This window comes from Galeopterus variegatus, unplaced genomic scaffold (genome assembly GCF_000696425.1).
Source record: "Galeopterus variegatus unplaced genomic scaffold, G_variegatus-3.0.2 Scaffold4065, whole genome shotgun sequence".
NCBI classification, from domain to species: Eukaryota; Metazoa; Chordata; class Mammalia; order Dermoptera; family Cynocephalidae; genus Galeopterus; species Galeopterus variegatus.
The window spans coordinates 109,569-124,822 of NW_007730176.1; the positions used below are offsets into that span (position 1 = coordinate 109,569).

General features: G+C 33.3%; 1 protein-coding gene across 1 annotated transcript in view; it reads right to left on the reverse strand.

Annotated features, from left to right (window-relative positions):
• Positions 1-1,711: 1,711 nt before the first annotated feature.
• The window catches only part of SS18 (synovial sarcoma translocation, chromosome 18), a gene marked incomplete at its 3' end in the record, with an annotated part of 64,219 nt that continues 50,676 nt past the window's right edge, over positions 1,712-15,254 (reverse strand). Inside the window, exons 6-10 of the mRNA XM_008586647.1 lie at positions 6,566-6,733; positions 5,711-5,815; positions 2,768-2,860; positions 1,938-2,060; positions 1,712-1,769 (exon numbers count right to left, since the gene is read on the reverse strand). Of these exons, the coding sequence (XP_008584869.1) occupies positions 1,712-1,769; positions 1,938-2,060; positions 2,768-2,860; positions 5,711-5,815; positions 6,566-6,733 (547 nt within the window). The remainder of the gene's footprint in view (positions 1,770-1,937; positions 2,061-2,767; positions 2,861-5,710; positions 5,816-6,565; positions 6,734-15,254) is intronic.

The window sequence follows — 15,254 nt, forward strand, 5'->3', positions numbered from 1 at the left end:
AGAAAAAAAAAATCCCCATGTTCTCCCTCCTTGGGGGGGGGTAAAAAAAAAAAAAAAAACAAAAACGGTGGGGGGGGGGAAGAAGACACAACAGTTACAATTCCTTGAAGTTGATACGACAAGTGAACAGAAAGGTCATTGTTGGGAGGGAGGGGGGAGAGGGAGGAGGGAGGTTTCGGTAATTGGCCACAATAATCAACCACATTGTATACTGACAAAATAAAATAAAAAAATTTTTTTAAAAAAAGGTTACTCTGAGAACCAATCACATTTAATACTTTACCTATAAAAATAATCTCAAATTCCAGAGATGGCAAAGGACTGATTTGGTTTGCTAAATAAATATGTCTGTTTTATAAACTCTCCTACCGTCTACTGTACAGAATGCTTTACAAAGCATAATCTGAAAAGGTCTGACATTTAAATGTTTTCTACCACAGCCATTGAAAACCTGCCATTAAAGCATTGATTGCAGAGGAATGTATCAAAAGAGAATAGATTTTCAAGCTTAAATGAATTCCATCAATCTATTATTTACTTAATTTTTATATATTCAATTATCAAAACTCTAAATTTTCTATTAGAATAAAGTTTGACAACTGAGGCCTATGGATAAGCAAAACAGAAATTCATCCTTTAGGATTCCTATGTCTAACAACAGCATTTAACTACTTAGACCGAAGATTAATTAAATTTTCTTTACCCTCTCTTCCCACTGAAAATAATATTTCTCTTAAGTCAATGAATTTACCTGATTAAGCCACATCATATTTGTTTTCATGCAAATGCAATAAAACCAGAATATTGTATTTATTCAAAGTACAAATACTAAACAGTCATGAAACAGAAATGTCAGTTGGGAAGGGCAAGAAAGTCTCTTTGTGAAAAGAAGAAATCCATGGAATATTTCTAAAGTCATCATCTAGAATTAGGAACCAGAATTTATCTTTATTGTAAAATTACCTGACTCCCAATATCTGATTGAGTTTCAATGTATATGTTGAAGGGGCAAGAGAATTTCAGTCTGACCCCAGTTCTTAGATCTGCTATCACAGGTAGACAGAGATACCCAGAGTAACAGCAGAGCTTAAATCAATGAGTAGAAATAATGAGATATTACTGATGTGAAAAAGAGACCATGTCAGCAAGAGATATTGTCAGTATTAGTAAGCAGTTATTTATCTGTCATTAGAACCATATTTTCCTATATCTAAATGGTTATAAGAACCCTGAGATTTAAGACTGAGATATCAGGTCCTCATCATTCCCTACTCCCTATCTAATAAAAAAATAAATAAATAAATAAATTATTTTAAAGTCAGATATCCAGGTAGTAGATATTACAGTGAGTATATAATACAAAAATATGGCTATACTTCCCCCAAACTCTATATGATACACAACTGCAATAAATACACTCCGATGGATGTCTATATTGCTATTTAAACTAGAAAATGACCGAAATATTTTCTTTATGCATTCTGAATAGATGTCTTCATTTGTACTAAAAAAAAAAAAAAAATCAATGTCATTTTTCATAGTAATAGTCATTAGCTTTTAAAAACAAACTTACTAAGTGTATTGCACATATTGGTTAATAATTACCAAAACATCAGTTTTCCAAGCACATACAAAGCTACTAGGTGGTCGTGAATGCCAAATAGGTCTGAGAATTCATTTTTCATTTCTTTTAAATGACTACATATCTTACCTTTGGTGAACAAACCACCTCCGGTTTGTGGTTCCTCCTAAACGAATTACTAGTTTATCTAAGAACAACATTTTATAGAAATACACTAATTGTACACTGGGCTAAAATTATGAATTTTCAAAAGTGATAATTCTTAGAAAAACAAATATTAAATAACCACTTCCATATCTAAAACAGGAATCATCTCATTCTCTGGAGACAAAAATAAATTGCAATAAGCTATTACCATAGCCCTGTTGCTGTCCTGGGTAACCTTGCTGCCCCGGGTACTGCTGTTGCTGGGGTGGATATCCCTGTTGTGGAGGTGGTCCCTGGTAAGCATCTTGCTGTTGGCCATACTGTGAATTTCCTACAGGATAATTGGAGAAGAGGAATAAAAACTTGAGAAGTTTACTTAATTAACTTTTTCCCTCTAAGATGCATAGCCAACAACACAAGAACAAAATGAAATGCCATATTGATTTTTAAAAGTTAACAAAACAAAGAAAAAAACTCAAACCAAACAGAAGGATTTCGGCCAAACAAACTGCAGTTAAAGCCAATTTTGCAAGGTTGAACTGCAGCATTTTCAGCGCCTCTGCCATACGAGCATTACATTTACTGGAACATCACAGTCATAAGATCATGACTATGCTAAATAAAATAAAAAAGACAAAATTAAAGACAGCTACAAGAGCACACACTAGCTACACAAGATCAGCAAGCTGTTTCCTAAAGGCACTATACTTATATGTAAAATTATACATATGTAAAGACACACAAGAAAAAAATTTGGATCAATGGATTTATGTTCAAATAGAAAATTTCCACTGAAGAAGAAATTATTTTTAAATGTTTTAGTCTTTTTATTGTTGTTAGAAATGGCAAGTCGGGTTACACAATTTAAATATTTGTAAGGAAATTATTTTGATTGTACTGGGCTCCCTGTAACTTTCAAGACAGCCAGCAACTAGGATTCTACAAGAGCTCTGGATGGGTAGAAGTTGTCTTATGCAAGAATTTTCATTCCTGTAGAAGGGGATATATATGTGTATGTGTGTGAAGGTATATAGATACCTCCTTCGTAGTAATGTTGTGAGGAATCCTCATAAGGCCTATCGTAGCCTTGTTCAGGATACGACGGTTGCTGATAACCGTAATCATTATGACCTACATCAATTCGACAAGAGACAGGAAGAAACGTTAATGGCCACTGAGTGAGAACCCTAAAAATATTTAAACTTTCAGATAAAATTGAAAAAAAGAAAAAGAACTGGAAATACATAAAAAATAATTTCAATTGCATTAGCCAAAGAATTATCAATGTGATTGTTTTCATACTGAGATAACGTGCAAATTTTTTTTAAAGCAAAAAGCAGTAGTTTTAGAAACATTACACTTATCCGCTTAACTCTTGATAATCCTCATTGAGGGGAAAAAAACTTTATCTTCCATTTAAAAAAAAAGAGAGAGAATGAAAGCATTTAGGTCTTTCACATGTAAATACTTGAACTAAATTAGAGTGAACAAAGGAAGCAATTATCATATTTTGTCAAACACCTGTTCTGCTGGTCTCCAATTCCACAGCATATGCTAAAAACAATGCAAAATATAAAACAACTCCGTAAGTTTTTTCCCAAAAGAAACTGAAACAAATTTTTCACATTCTAACATTTACTTGCATAAAGTATATGTATCTCAAAGAATGTTCAGATGCAAAAATATATTCCTTAATGCTGCCATTTTAGAAGTCTTTAGAAAATATTTCTGAGTATCACAAACATACATCATCAGAAAATTCATATTGTGTTGAATGTTAAAGTATACCTTTAGTTTTAAGGCACAATAAATTTTACTTGCAAGATAACTAGATTCTAATGAAAAATAATACTCTCATCCTTTAAACTAAGTTTCACTAAGAAAATATAGGAAACAACCTTTTGGTTAGCTAAAATCTGAACTAAATTTTACAAAAATGCCTAATTAAGGAAGGAGGAATATAGTTAGAAATAAATGTTATATTCAGCACCCTAGTATTCTAGTATGTTCCCAAAATCACCTCATAAATATCTACATCAAGGGCTGGCAAACTATGGCCTGCAGTCTTCATGTGGCCATTGGCCTGTTTTTGCAAATAAAGCTTTACTGGAATAGCGTCATGCCCATTCATTTAAGTACTGTCTATAGCAGCTTTTGGGCTATGACAAGAGCTACAATAAGAGTTCAGTTGTTGAGACAAAGACCAGATGGCCCACAAATTCTAAAAGATTTACTATCTGGCCCTTTACAGAGAAACGTTGCCAACTCTTAATCTATATATTTACTGGGATAAATTAATAAGAAAAAAAGGTGCACTGCTGTTTAAGAAAATTAATTGTTGATATAAATGGAATACTGTACATAGAAGTCAGACATAAATTAATATACATCTATGCAAAAATGAAACCATTTAAATAAAAATCCACTAATGTAATAAAACAAATTATTTAAAGTAACCTTAAAAGTTTTGATATTTACAAAACATCATATCTATTCATTTTTAATAAAGCAGTCATATTTGTAACAATACAAATTTCACATTTCAGGAGATACTCAGGACCAAAATAATAATGTCAAGTTCAACTCAATTACTTAAAATGTATTTTAAAAATCAAACAAAACTATCATTTATTTTCAGCAGACTTCTTAGTACACATAATTAAACAAAGTAGATTTCACCTCTAACATCCCTCTCTAGTCTACTATAAACTTACTAAAGTTTTTAATTAAAAAAAAATCTTAATAGCATGTCTACATGTGGAAAGAAAAAAAAACAACATTCTGAATAATTCAGGGCACGAAAAATCTGATATAAAAAAAGTTTTCTAACCAGAATTATCCATACATATATCATTTACTGTATGTAAAATTCAGCAGGTGAGTGTTTGCTCTGCCTGTATAGTTACAGCCTCTGCAGTAAAAATCAGTGTCCTTAAGCACACTTGTACCTTTATGCTTTATATACTGACAAAAAATGAAGGGCAAAGTGATTTTTCAAATATACTAAATTACATCTTCTTTCTGGCATCTAGTCAATAGCTAATAACATTTTAGCTTTAAGTTTCTTAGTTTCTTTGTTAGGTAATTTATATTAAATACACCAATAGACCTTACTATATGAGTGAAGCTTTTGGTAAATCCTTTCATAAGACAAATCATTTTGTAATATGAGTAACTACCTCTTAATTTATCAGTTTTATATGTTTAGATTATTTTTTATACTACATTGTATTATAAAATGTTCAAACATACAGAAAAATTAAAAGAACCGTACAGCAAAATCTACTTGTATGCTTGAATTATTACTATTTAGATTTTCTTAATGTGCATCATTAGTGACCTCTTTTTCACGAATTACCTTCCACTAGAAAAACAAAACAAAAAAAACCCACTGAACTAAATAATTAAAAATCTGGTTTCCAAATCCCTTCCCTATTCTACTAAGCTATGTTATGGATATAATTTTGCCACCAAAATTTTTCTGAAATGCAAGCCCTAACGTATATAAATCATAGTTCTTTGAGAAGTATGCAACATTAAATAAACTGATGAAACTTGGAAAAATATTCGAGAACTGTATTCTCTATGTATGTATACAATGAACAAAAGTAAACCATATGTGAACCTTATGGCATTTGATATCTCAATAAAGTTGTTATTTTTAAAAAAAAAGAGTAAATCAATAACATTTGCTTTGGTTCAAATGAACAACCTTAAATATAAAAGGATTCTCTTTTATATAAGAAAGAATTCCAACAATAGAATTTTTCTGGTGGTACTAATGGAATAGTTACACAAAATATACTTTAAATTAGATTATAACTAATGCTATCATTGGTACTTTAGAGTATTGAAGTATTTCTAAATTTCGAAGAAACAGATGGTTAGTTTCTTCATCCTCATTAAAATGTTTTGAACAGTTCTCTATATTAATATCGGGCAGGGACAGAAAATGGGAAAGTTAACATTAGGAGAGATTACCATCAGGGTAATATTGCTGGTTCATGCCTTCTGGAGGACCTTGTCCACCATGACTGTATTGGTCCCCATAATAGTCTTCCTGGCCTGAGTACTGCTGTGGTGGGCCTGAAAAACCACAACCAGTCAAGATGTAAATAATTTGTTCACTACATCATCAAAGGCTTTCTTTCTAGTCTGATGTTATGAGAGATTATTTCTCAGCTGTAGATTCCCCTCCCATGCTTAGCATTTCAGATACTTTTAACTATTCATATACACACACATATATACACACAAAGCAGCTCCACATACCACATTTACTAAAATTAATGTTAAGACATAAGAGGGTACTTCAAAAAGTTCACAGAAAGATTCACATTATCATCCAATTCTGTTACAAACTTTTTGAAGTACCCTCATACATGCAATATCAAACACAACCAACTCAGAAAAATGAACACTAACATCTTAAAAGGAGGTTCAACCTAGTAGAAAATTAATTTCCTCTTTATTTTGATATCAGAGTACTTGGCAATAAAATTGGGTTTGCTCCTGGCCATATGTTTAATAACTTCTCAAAAACAAAACAGTATTTTCTGCTGTGAATTAGTGAGCTTTTGATATAAAATTTTATGATGTAACCTTTTCCCAGAAAATAATAGATAAAAGAAAGCTGTATACCAAGAAGTTCCTATCCACTTCATGGCCTTTGTACCTACTATACTTACTACCTTTTGAGGGGGGGGCGGGGGGGGGCAGAGAGAATTAAGAAACAAAAAGTCCTGACTTTGTCTAAAACACAATTTCATTAAAATTTAAAGCCTTTCAATTACTGTTATTTGTATTAAGCAGGAAGTTTTCCAAATGGAATCTTACCCTGTTGAGGTGGTCTATAGGGAGGAATCTGTCTCTGACCCATCATATGATTGCCTTGGTTAACTTGACCCATCATTCCCATAGGTGGCTGCTGTCCTTGGTAATGTTGCCCACCTCCCTGTGGCATATTGTACTGCTGAGAAGGAGGCTGCTGATGCATCATTGGACCTGAAAACAAGACACAACATTATACGCATAACTTTTTTGCACATAATTTCAACATCTTAAGAGAAATAAGAAAATCTTTCATTATGATATAATCCCCAAATATATAATTACACAATAAAAATTGACTTCAAATAATAAAAACAAGTCCTTGAATTAAAGCTCACATGCCTAAAACAATCTGCAAATAAGGGGAAACAACCAATTCATGGTAATTGACCTAAAACCCACTGGAAGAGGAGTCTAGTCATTTTTTAGAAACAAAATGGATATAATACATAAACATCCTGAATGTATATATTTTCCATTATGTACTACATAATATTTATCTATGTAATTGTTCTGAAAAAGATATAATCCTCATGCTACACTAGAAAATACACAGAAAGTAAACTCCACAAAATCATACAGCAAATCAGTAGTCAAACCAGGGGGAAAAAAAACAAATTTCTGGATTTCCATTTTGTTCTTTTTTAATACCCACTCATTATATAATGGTTGATAAGGAAACTATACAAATATTTATAAATATACTTACATCAGTAGTATTTCATAACTTTATTTTAGGAAATAATTTTAAAGGGTCTTCTTTCCCTTTTCCAACTACAAGATTATTAAACTAAAAAGTTCCTATTGACATCAAAGGGCTATCCTGCTTAATAAGTTAAAATACACACACACACACACACACACCCCCAAAAACACCTAGACAGAGAACTGCAATAACACTGTAGGCTCAGAAATCAGAACTACACACTTCCCAAAGTGAATAATGCCAGGCAGGCAAACTACCGGTGCTATAGCATCACACTGGCAACAGTAAAAATATATCACATGAAATAATCAACAATGGCCATAAACTCCCATGTTGCTACCTAACAATGTAAGTAAGCACCTCCTTCAAAGAGCTGGGCTAGGCAAACTACCGGTGCTATAGCATCACACTGGCAACAGTAAAAATATATCACATGAAATAATCAACAATAGCCATAAACTCCCATGTTGCTACCTAACAATGTAAGTAAGCACCTCCTTCAAAGAGCTGGGCCAAGTTATGGTGTGGGGAGCTCATCATTCTGCCAGTAATGTCTCAGAAGTATATATGAGTCATCTCTCAGTTTATTGCTTACATAGTTATTTACTCCCCCTTTACTGTCTTGGCAACAATTTTAGAAGAAAGTACAAAAGGCAAAGACTAGAGAATCTGGAAAAGTTTCACAGGCAAAAACTGCCCAGATGAGCCAGAAGCTCACTGTTTAGTGATTTAAATTAAACAATTAACAACAAAACAAAACAAGCCCACCTCTTTAAATATACTACTAACCTACAGCAGCAGCAACAATGTGATAAGCAGAAAGCCTTCACTTCATTTCCAATCTGAAGAACTGTTTTATCTAAAGGAGTACTTTATTACAGCTAACTTTTTCCCCTTTTGCCTTCTGTTTTTCTACTTCTCTTCAAATTCTTTCTTCTTTCTCTCTGATTTTGTTATCATGAATATATAAACCTCTCAAAAGTTGCACTGGGCCCTATCTTTCAACAAGGAAATAAACTCTTAATAGTAGGGTCAAAGTGGCTCAGTAAGAGTGATGGGGAAGGGAACTTAACACTGAATGCACACCTATACTGCTGGTTCCTATGAACACATTCACTTCCTGTAAACCCCTAACTACCACCAGAGGAAAGGAGCCTAATTTTCACATGATTAGCCAAGAAATCCAATGATCAAGATTATACAGCTAATAGATATCAACTGGGAATCAGACAAACCTCGAGTTTGATTTCAAAGACACGTGTGTTCCACTATTTTTCACTGCCTCTACTCAAAAATAAGCTATAACAACTTTCATAGTTCAGAAGTTCTGAAATAAAAAAGTACCAAAATACTAATTTAAGTGATGTTACAATTTTTTTTATTATTATCAGCTCTATTTTATTTTTTTGTTGGTTTTGTCCATAAAACAAGTCTTAATACATTTAAAAGGACTAAGATCATAGAAAATATGTTCTCTGACCACAATAACAGAAGGAAATTTAGAAAATTCACAAATGTGTGGAAATTAGACAATACTCTCCTAAAAAATGATTAAAAAGAAATATCATAGGGAAATTAGAAAGTACTTTGAGATAAAAATCAAAGAGCAACATATAGAAATTTACAGGATGCAGAGCTCATGCATTGCTTAGAGGAAAATTTATACTTGTAAACACCTATATTGAAAAATAAGAAAAATCTCAAATCAATAAACTTTTACCTTAAGAAAACAGAAAAAGAGCAAACTAAACCAAAAGCAAATATAAGTAGGAAATAACAAACATTGTAATAGAAATATGTGAAACAGGGAATTAAAAAACAATAGAAAAATCAACAAAACCAAAACTTTATTCTTTACAAAGATCAACAAAATCTACAAACCTTTATCTAGATTGACCAAGAAAAAAAGAGAGAAGACCCTAATTACTAAAATCAGAAATAAAGTAGAGGCATTATTACATTGTCATTACAGTTTTTTGTGGTGGTAAGATTTAGTTTCTTTCTCTTTCTTGTTTGCATTTTTGTTCTACCAGTGGGTTTTGTTCTTTCTTATGCATTCATGGTAGTGATTATCGTTTTTCAGATTCCAGATGTAGGACTTCCTTGAGGAATCCTTGTAGGGCTGGTCTTGTGGTGGTGAACTCCCACAGTTTTTGTCTGGAAAATACACTATTTTTCCCTTGTTTCTGAAGGACAGCCTTGCTGTGTATAGTATTCTTGTGTGGCAATTTTTTTCTTTTAGTATTTTGAATATATCATCCCATTTTCTTCTGGCCTTTAGAGTTTCTGTTAAGAATTCTGCTATTAGTCTGATACCAGCTCCCTTAAAGGTGACTTGACACTTTTCTGTTGCTTCTTCTAAGATTCTCTGTCTCCGAGCTTTGCCATTTTGACTATAACATGTCTTGTAGAGGTTCTTTTGGGGTTGAATCTGTTTGGGAACTTTGAGCCTCCTGGATCTGAAGCTCTGTGTCTCCCTATACCTGGGAAGTTTTCCATTATTATTTTGTTGAATAGCTTTTCTATAACTCTTCCTTTCCCCTCCCCTTCTGGAACACCCATGATTTGGATGTTTGTGTGCATAAGGTTGTCTGCTAGCTCTCTCAGATTTCCTTCATTTTTTAAAAATTCTTTTTTCCTTTTTTTGGTCTGCCTGGGTTACTTCAAAAAGACTATCTCCAAGATCAGAAATTCTTTCATCTGCTTGTTCTAGCCTGCTGCTTAAGCTATCAGTTGTGTTTTTCATTCCATTTAGTGAATAAGTTCCCTGAGATACACTACATTGTTTTTTTAAGGTATTACTCTCCTTGTAAATTTCCTCCTTCATATCTTGGATTTTTTTTTTCTCATTTCATTATGCTGTCTGAGTCTTCTCATATCTCAGCAAGTTTCCTTAAGACTGTTGCTCAGAATTCCTTTTCAGTAATCTCAGGGGTTTCCTGCTTCATAGGGTCCCATATTTGAGAATTACTGTATGTTTTTGATGGTGTCATATTTTCTGAGGTTTTTGTATTTCTAGTATCTCTATGTTTATGCCTGGTCATGTGGTACAGAAGTTGCTTTTTCCATTACCCTGGAGTCAGCTTTGAGGAGAGACACATTGTCTTCTTTTTCCGGTCTCCACTGGTTAGTGTCCAGCAGGCTGCCGGTACAGTGACTGCAGCATCAAGCTGCTTTTTCAGCAGCCATGGCTGTGGTAGTGGCTTTGCTGGGCCACCCATGCAGAAGTGGTGTTTCTGGCATACTCCTTGCCTGTTTCCAAGTGGGGGACACTGCCCTTGGCTCCTGCCCAGGACCCCAGTGCTCTGTTTCTTGCCTGCTTCCACGTAGATGGGGCTGCTGCCCTTGGCTCCTGACTAGGATCCCTGTTGTTATAATATAAAAATATATTTTGTATATAATAAATAATTAAACACTAAGATTCAGAATTTAATAGGCAACCTCACTGGGCATTAATGTAATCCATTTTCAGTAAATGAAGGTTTTGCCTTGTCTTTCTTCTCCAACACTGTCTAAAGACCTCCTTTCTTAACAGAAGGTAACTAAACAAGGATACTTCAAAAAGTTCCTGGAAAAATAGAATTAAAAGATAATACTAATCTTTCCATGAACTTTTTAAAGACCCCTTGTGCAACTAAAGCATATAATATGCATTGGAACCAAAATTAAAAAGAAAACAAAACCATAATAGCCAGGGGGACAAAATCCAAAAAGATACGTAACAAAATTCTGAACTTTGCTCTAATGAAGAAAAATAATTCTAGCTTAAGTTCTAAATAGAAAAGATCATGTCCCTTGTGCTTTACTTTTTAGGACTGTCTGCAGTTCCAATCCCATAGAGCTCAATTACCACCCTACTTCTTTTCTCTGTTACTTCCCTCCCTCTGAGGATCCTGGCATATTCAGGATCAAGCCTAAAACCACAGGGAGAATGGAGTTGGCTAGCACTACTAAAACAAGGTACTTTTCACTGTTTTCCTTCAAGCCTTATCCATTAAAGAAAAAAATTATGACTTTATGACTTCGATTGTGATTGTTTATCCTTATGACAATGAAACATGTTAGACTGGCAATGTGGGAGCATTATCTCTTGAGACAGTAATGGAAATAAGAGAGCTAAATCACAAAAGGTTACCCCAAAATGAGTTCTAAAAATTGTACTACAGAGTGAAATAAGATTACAAAATGAGTCTATTATAAACATTTTCTACAAACAACAGCATCACACATTATTATATGCTTAAAAGTTATTCATCTTTTTTATGTAAATGATTTTGATGTTAAGATGCACTACAAAATAGATAACACATACACAAAGACTGCTAGTTAGTCTTAATTACCTAGAATATACTTTTGTTAAATGTTTTGCAAGGACATATAACAAATACTCATCATTATTATGTTATTTCTTTCCATTTTGGCTTTTATACCCTAATAGATATTCTATGGAAATAATGTCGTATATCTTAAAGTAAATGTAAAATATTCCCAAATTACCACATTTTCTATTACTGGAATTCTTTGCTGTAATAAGATGGTTAATACTTAGTTCTAAGTTAGTGGTCAAAAAGGAAAACAAAAAATTAAAAAGTCAAGTATCAAATTTATTGAGTATTTATTATGTACCAGACCCCATGCCACATCACAAAGATGTCAATGTCACCATCTACAGTGACTTACAATTAGACCATCAAAAAAGGACTTTTAAAGACTCAACTATAAAGAAAACATTAAATGTACTTAGTCTGTGAAAAACTTTGAATCATGTAATTTAAAAAATATTTTATATACATACACATACAAACATATACACATATATATTCATTTTCAGATACAAAACAATACAGTAAAATGGTATAAATTGTATCACTAATCTAAGAATTATTTTAAATAGTACGGTACAGTAAAAAATGTTAGTTAACATTTAATGAGTACTTACTATGACCTGGGCACTAAGCTGAGCTTTAGATGTATTATTTATCCTCCCTAAAACCCTACAAAACAGGCAGTATTATTATCAACTTCATTTTATAGGCAAAAAAATTTCAGGCTTACAAATATTAAGAATCTTACCCAAAGTTGCATAGCTACTAAATGGTGAGAACTCTAAAGCCTATGCTTAAACACTATATGTGCACCTCCTCTCCAAAGTTAAAACATATTTCTCCCACGTCATTATCTCCCATGAAAAGTTCTGAATATTGTATCTCTAGCACTATAAAATAAAAATCCTAAAATATAAGAAATGTCTTCACCCCACCTACCTAACATTACATGAATTAGACCGTAAAACTGCACAGATAATTTCCCCAGGCCTATTTTCATGTTCATACTTCACCACTTACTATTCACATTTTCCTACTCGTTCCTTAACCATTCAATCTCAAAATAAACCATTTATAGCTCTCAATTGAAGGCATATTACTACCAGTTTATTTGGGGGGAAAAAAAAATCCTTGTATTCCAGCAAACTCAATTAGGTAACTTACTGTTTAAATAGCCATTTAAAATGAATAGGATTCTTTGCTTACCTAAACTGTATATCTATCCACATCAAGAATTTTAAATAGTTCATAATAAAATGTTTACATTCAATACCAAGGTTAAAAACACAAGAGCCACATAGCTAAGAAAATGTAGGATTATCCCAGCTTAGTAAAGTCACTGCAACTAATCACAAGCTTAGCTGAGTTTCCTAGCAACCAGTGAAAAAAATGGAACCATGAAAGATTTTAGCTAGTAAAAAGAACAGCTCACTAAGAGATACTAACTTTATTACAAATTTTTTAAAGAAATTCTCATAAAAGTATTAAAACATAATAGTACCAATAACAGTTTGTTACTGTCATTTGTTTCTTTAGTGATACATCTTTTTATGCAGTTATTCATATCAGCCATTTCTTAAAGCTGTGATTCTCAGCTGTGGGTGATTTTGTCCCTAGCGGACTTTTAGTAAAAGTCTGGGTAAATTTTGTTTGTCACACTGGAGTGGGGAGGTGCTACTGCCACCTAGTGGGTAGAGGACAGAAATATTGGTAAACATTCCACACAGCACAGGACAACAAAGAATTATCCACTTCAAAATGTCAATAGTACTGAGTTAAGAAATTCTAGACTTCTAAAGGCCATAATTTTAAATCATAGGCATCTTTACAAATTAGTCTGGAAACTAGATTATGTATTCAGCTTTCTGGTGATTGAGAACCAGAAAGGGGATGTGTTGTGACTTAATGAATCCAGCAAAATAAGAGTATAGGCTATTTCTTAGAGTCAGACAACCCCTCTTAAATGATCCATCTTAAATAGTTTCAATTGTACTACATAATAATAACTCACAAATAAAGTCGCTGGTAAACATCTATTGTGTACTGAAATGAATTCCAAAAGCACTAGATTTATGTGGCACGAGAAACAACAATCTGTAGCTTGCCCAGGTAGAAAGCCATGGAGATGGACTACATTAGAAAGTCTAGCTTTATGTTATTTAGCATGAAAGCTGAAAAGTTATGGACTATCTGGCACAGATTATCCTGCCCAGAAAAATTCTGAGGTAATGGACTATAAATAAGCTTGGGATATTTGTTAAAATGTAATTTGTAAAACATACACTTATCATACGACCCAGGAATTGTTCTCCTGAGTATTTATATAACTCAGAGAAATGAAATTTTATGTCCAAATAAAAAACAAGGACATGTAAACAGTTGTTCACAGCACCTTTATTTGTAAAAACCAAAAACTGGAATCAACTAAAACGTTCCTGAATAGGTGAATGGCTAAACAAACTGTGGTACCTCCACACCACAACAATAAAAAGGAATAAACTATTGATACTTGCAATAACTCAGATAGAACTCAAAGGTATTAATTATGCTGAATGAAAAAAGTCAATCTCAAAAGGTCACATACTGTATGGTTCCATTTATATAATAATATCCTCAAAATGACAAAATTATAGAAATGGAGAAAAGAGTAATAGTGGTTGCCAGGAATTAGAGATGGTCTGGAGAAGGGTACATTACTGTATTATATCTTTGCAACTTCCTATGAACCTACTATTATTTCAAAATTAAAAGTTTTCCATGAGTTCAGATCCCTTTACAGGGATGGCCAGTTAGCTCAATTGGGAGAGTGTGGTGCTGACAACAGCAAGTCAAGGGTTAAGATCTCCTTACCAGTCATCTTTAAAAAAAAAAAAAAGTTTTAAAACAATGAAACTGAATTTTATAATCTGCTAAATTGAAACTCATCTGGATTTTGTCTCCCAAACCCAAAGGTTTTGGTATACTTAACAATCATCTATTTTATCTAACAGTAACAAATAATGCCTTCTTTGTTTCATTCCTGGAATGACAGCTGATAGATGACAACACCACACAGAAGGATGCTGGTTTTCTAATTTGTTATGGTAGGAGTAAATATGCCTAGCTAATGAGTCAACTAATAGCATAAAGGTAAACAAAACAAGAGACCATTCCTGATTTCAAAGAACTTAAGTGTCTATAGAAAAATAATTAAACGAATATTTACAATTAATTATGTAATTACAAGAACTCAAACTGCTGCTACAAAGAGCCTAAGCATACGCTAATAAACTGGAATCATTAAAAATTTATATAGCAAGATTGGAGGTGATTTTTATTTTATGCTCCATGTTTTTTGTATTTTCCAAATTTTTCATATTAGTTTTTTTGTAACTAAAAACAGTTATTAGGGGAAAAATTACAACCTCAAAAAACTCATCCACGGGGGCCGGCCCGGTGGCGCACTGGATAGTGCGCCGCTTGGAAAGCGCGGCGGCGCTCCCGCCCGAGGGTTCGGATCCCACATACGGACCGGTTCCCGCTCACTGGCTGAGCGAGGCGCGGGAGCAACGCCGAGGGTTGCGATCCCGTTGCCGGTCCCCGGTCCGGTACGGGGGCAACACTGAGGGTTGCGATCCGTTGCCGGACACGGAAAAAGACAAAAAAAAAAACTCATCCAAAATTA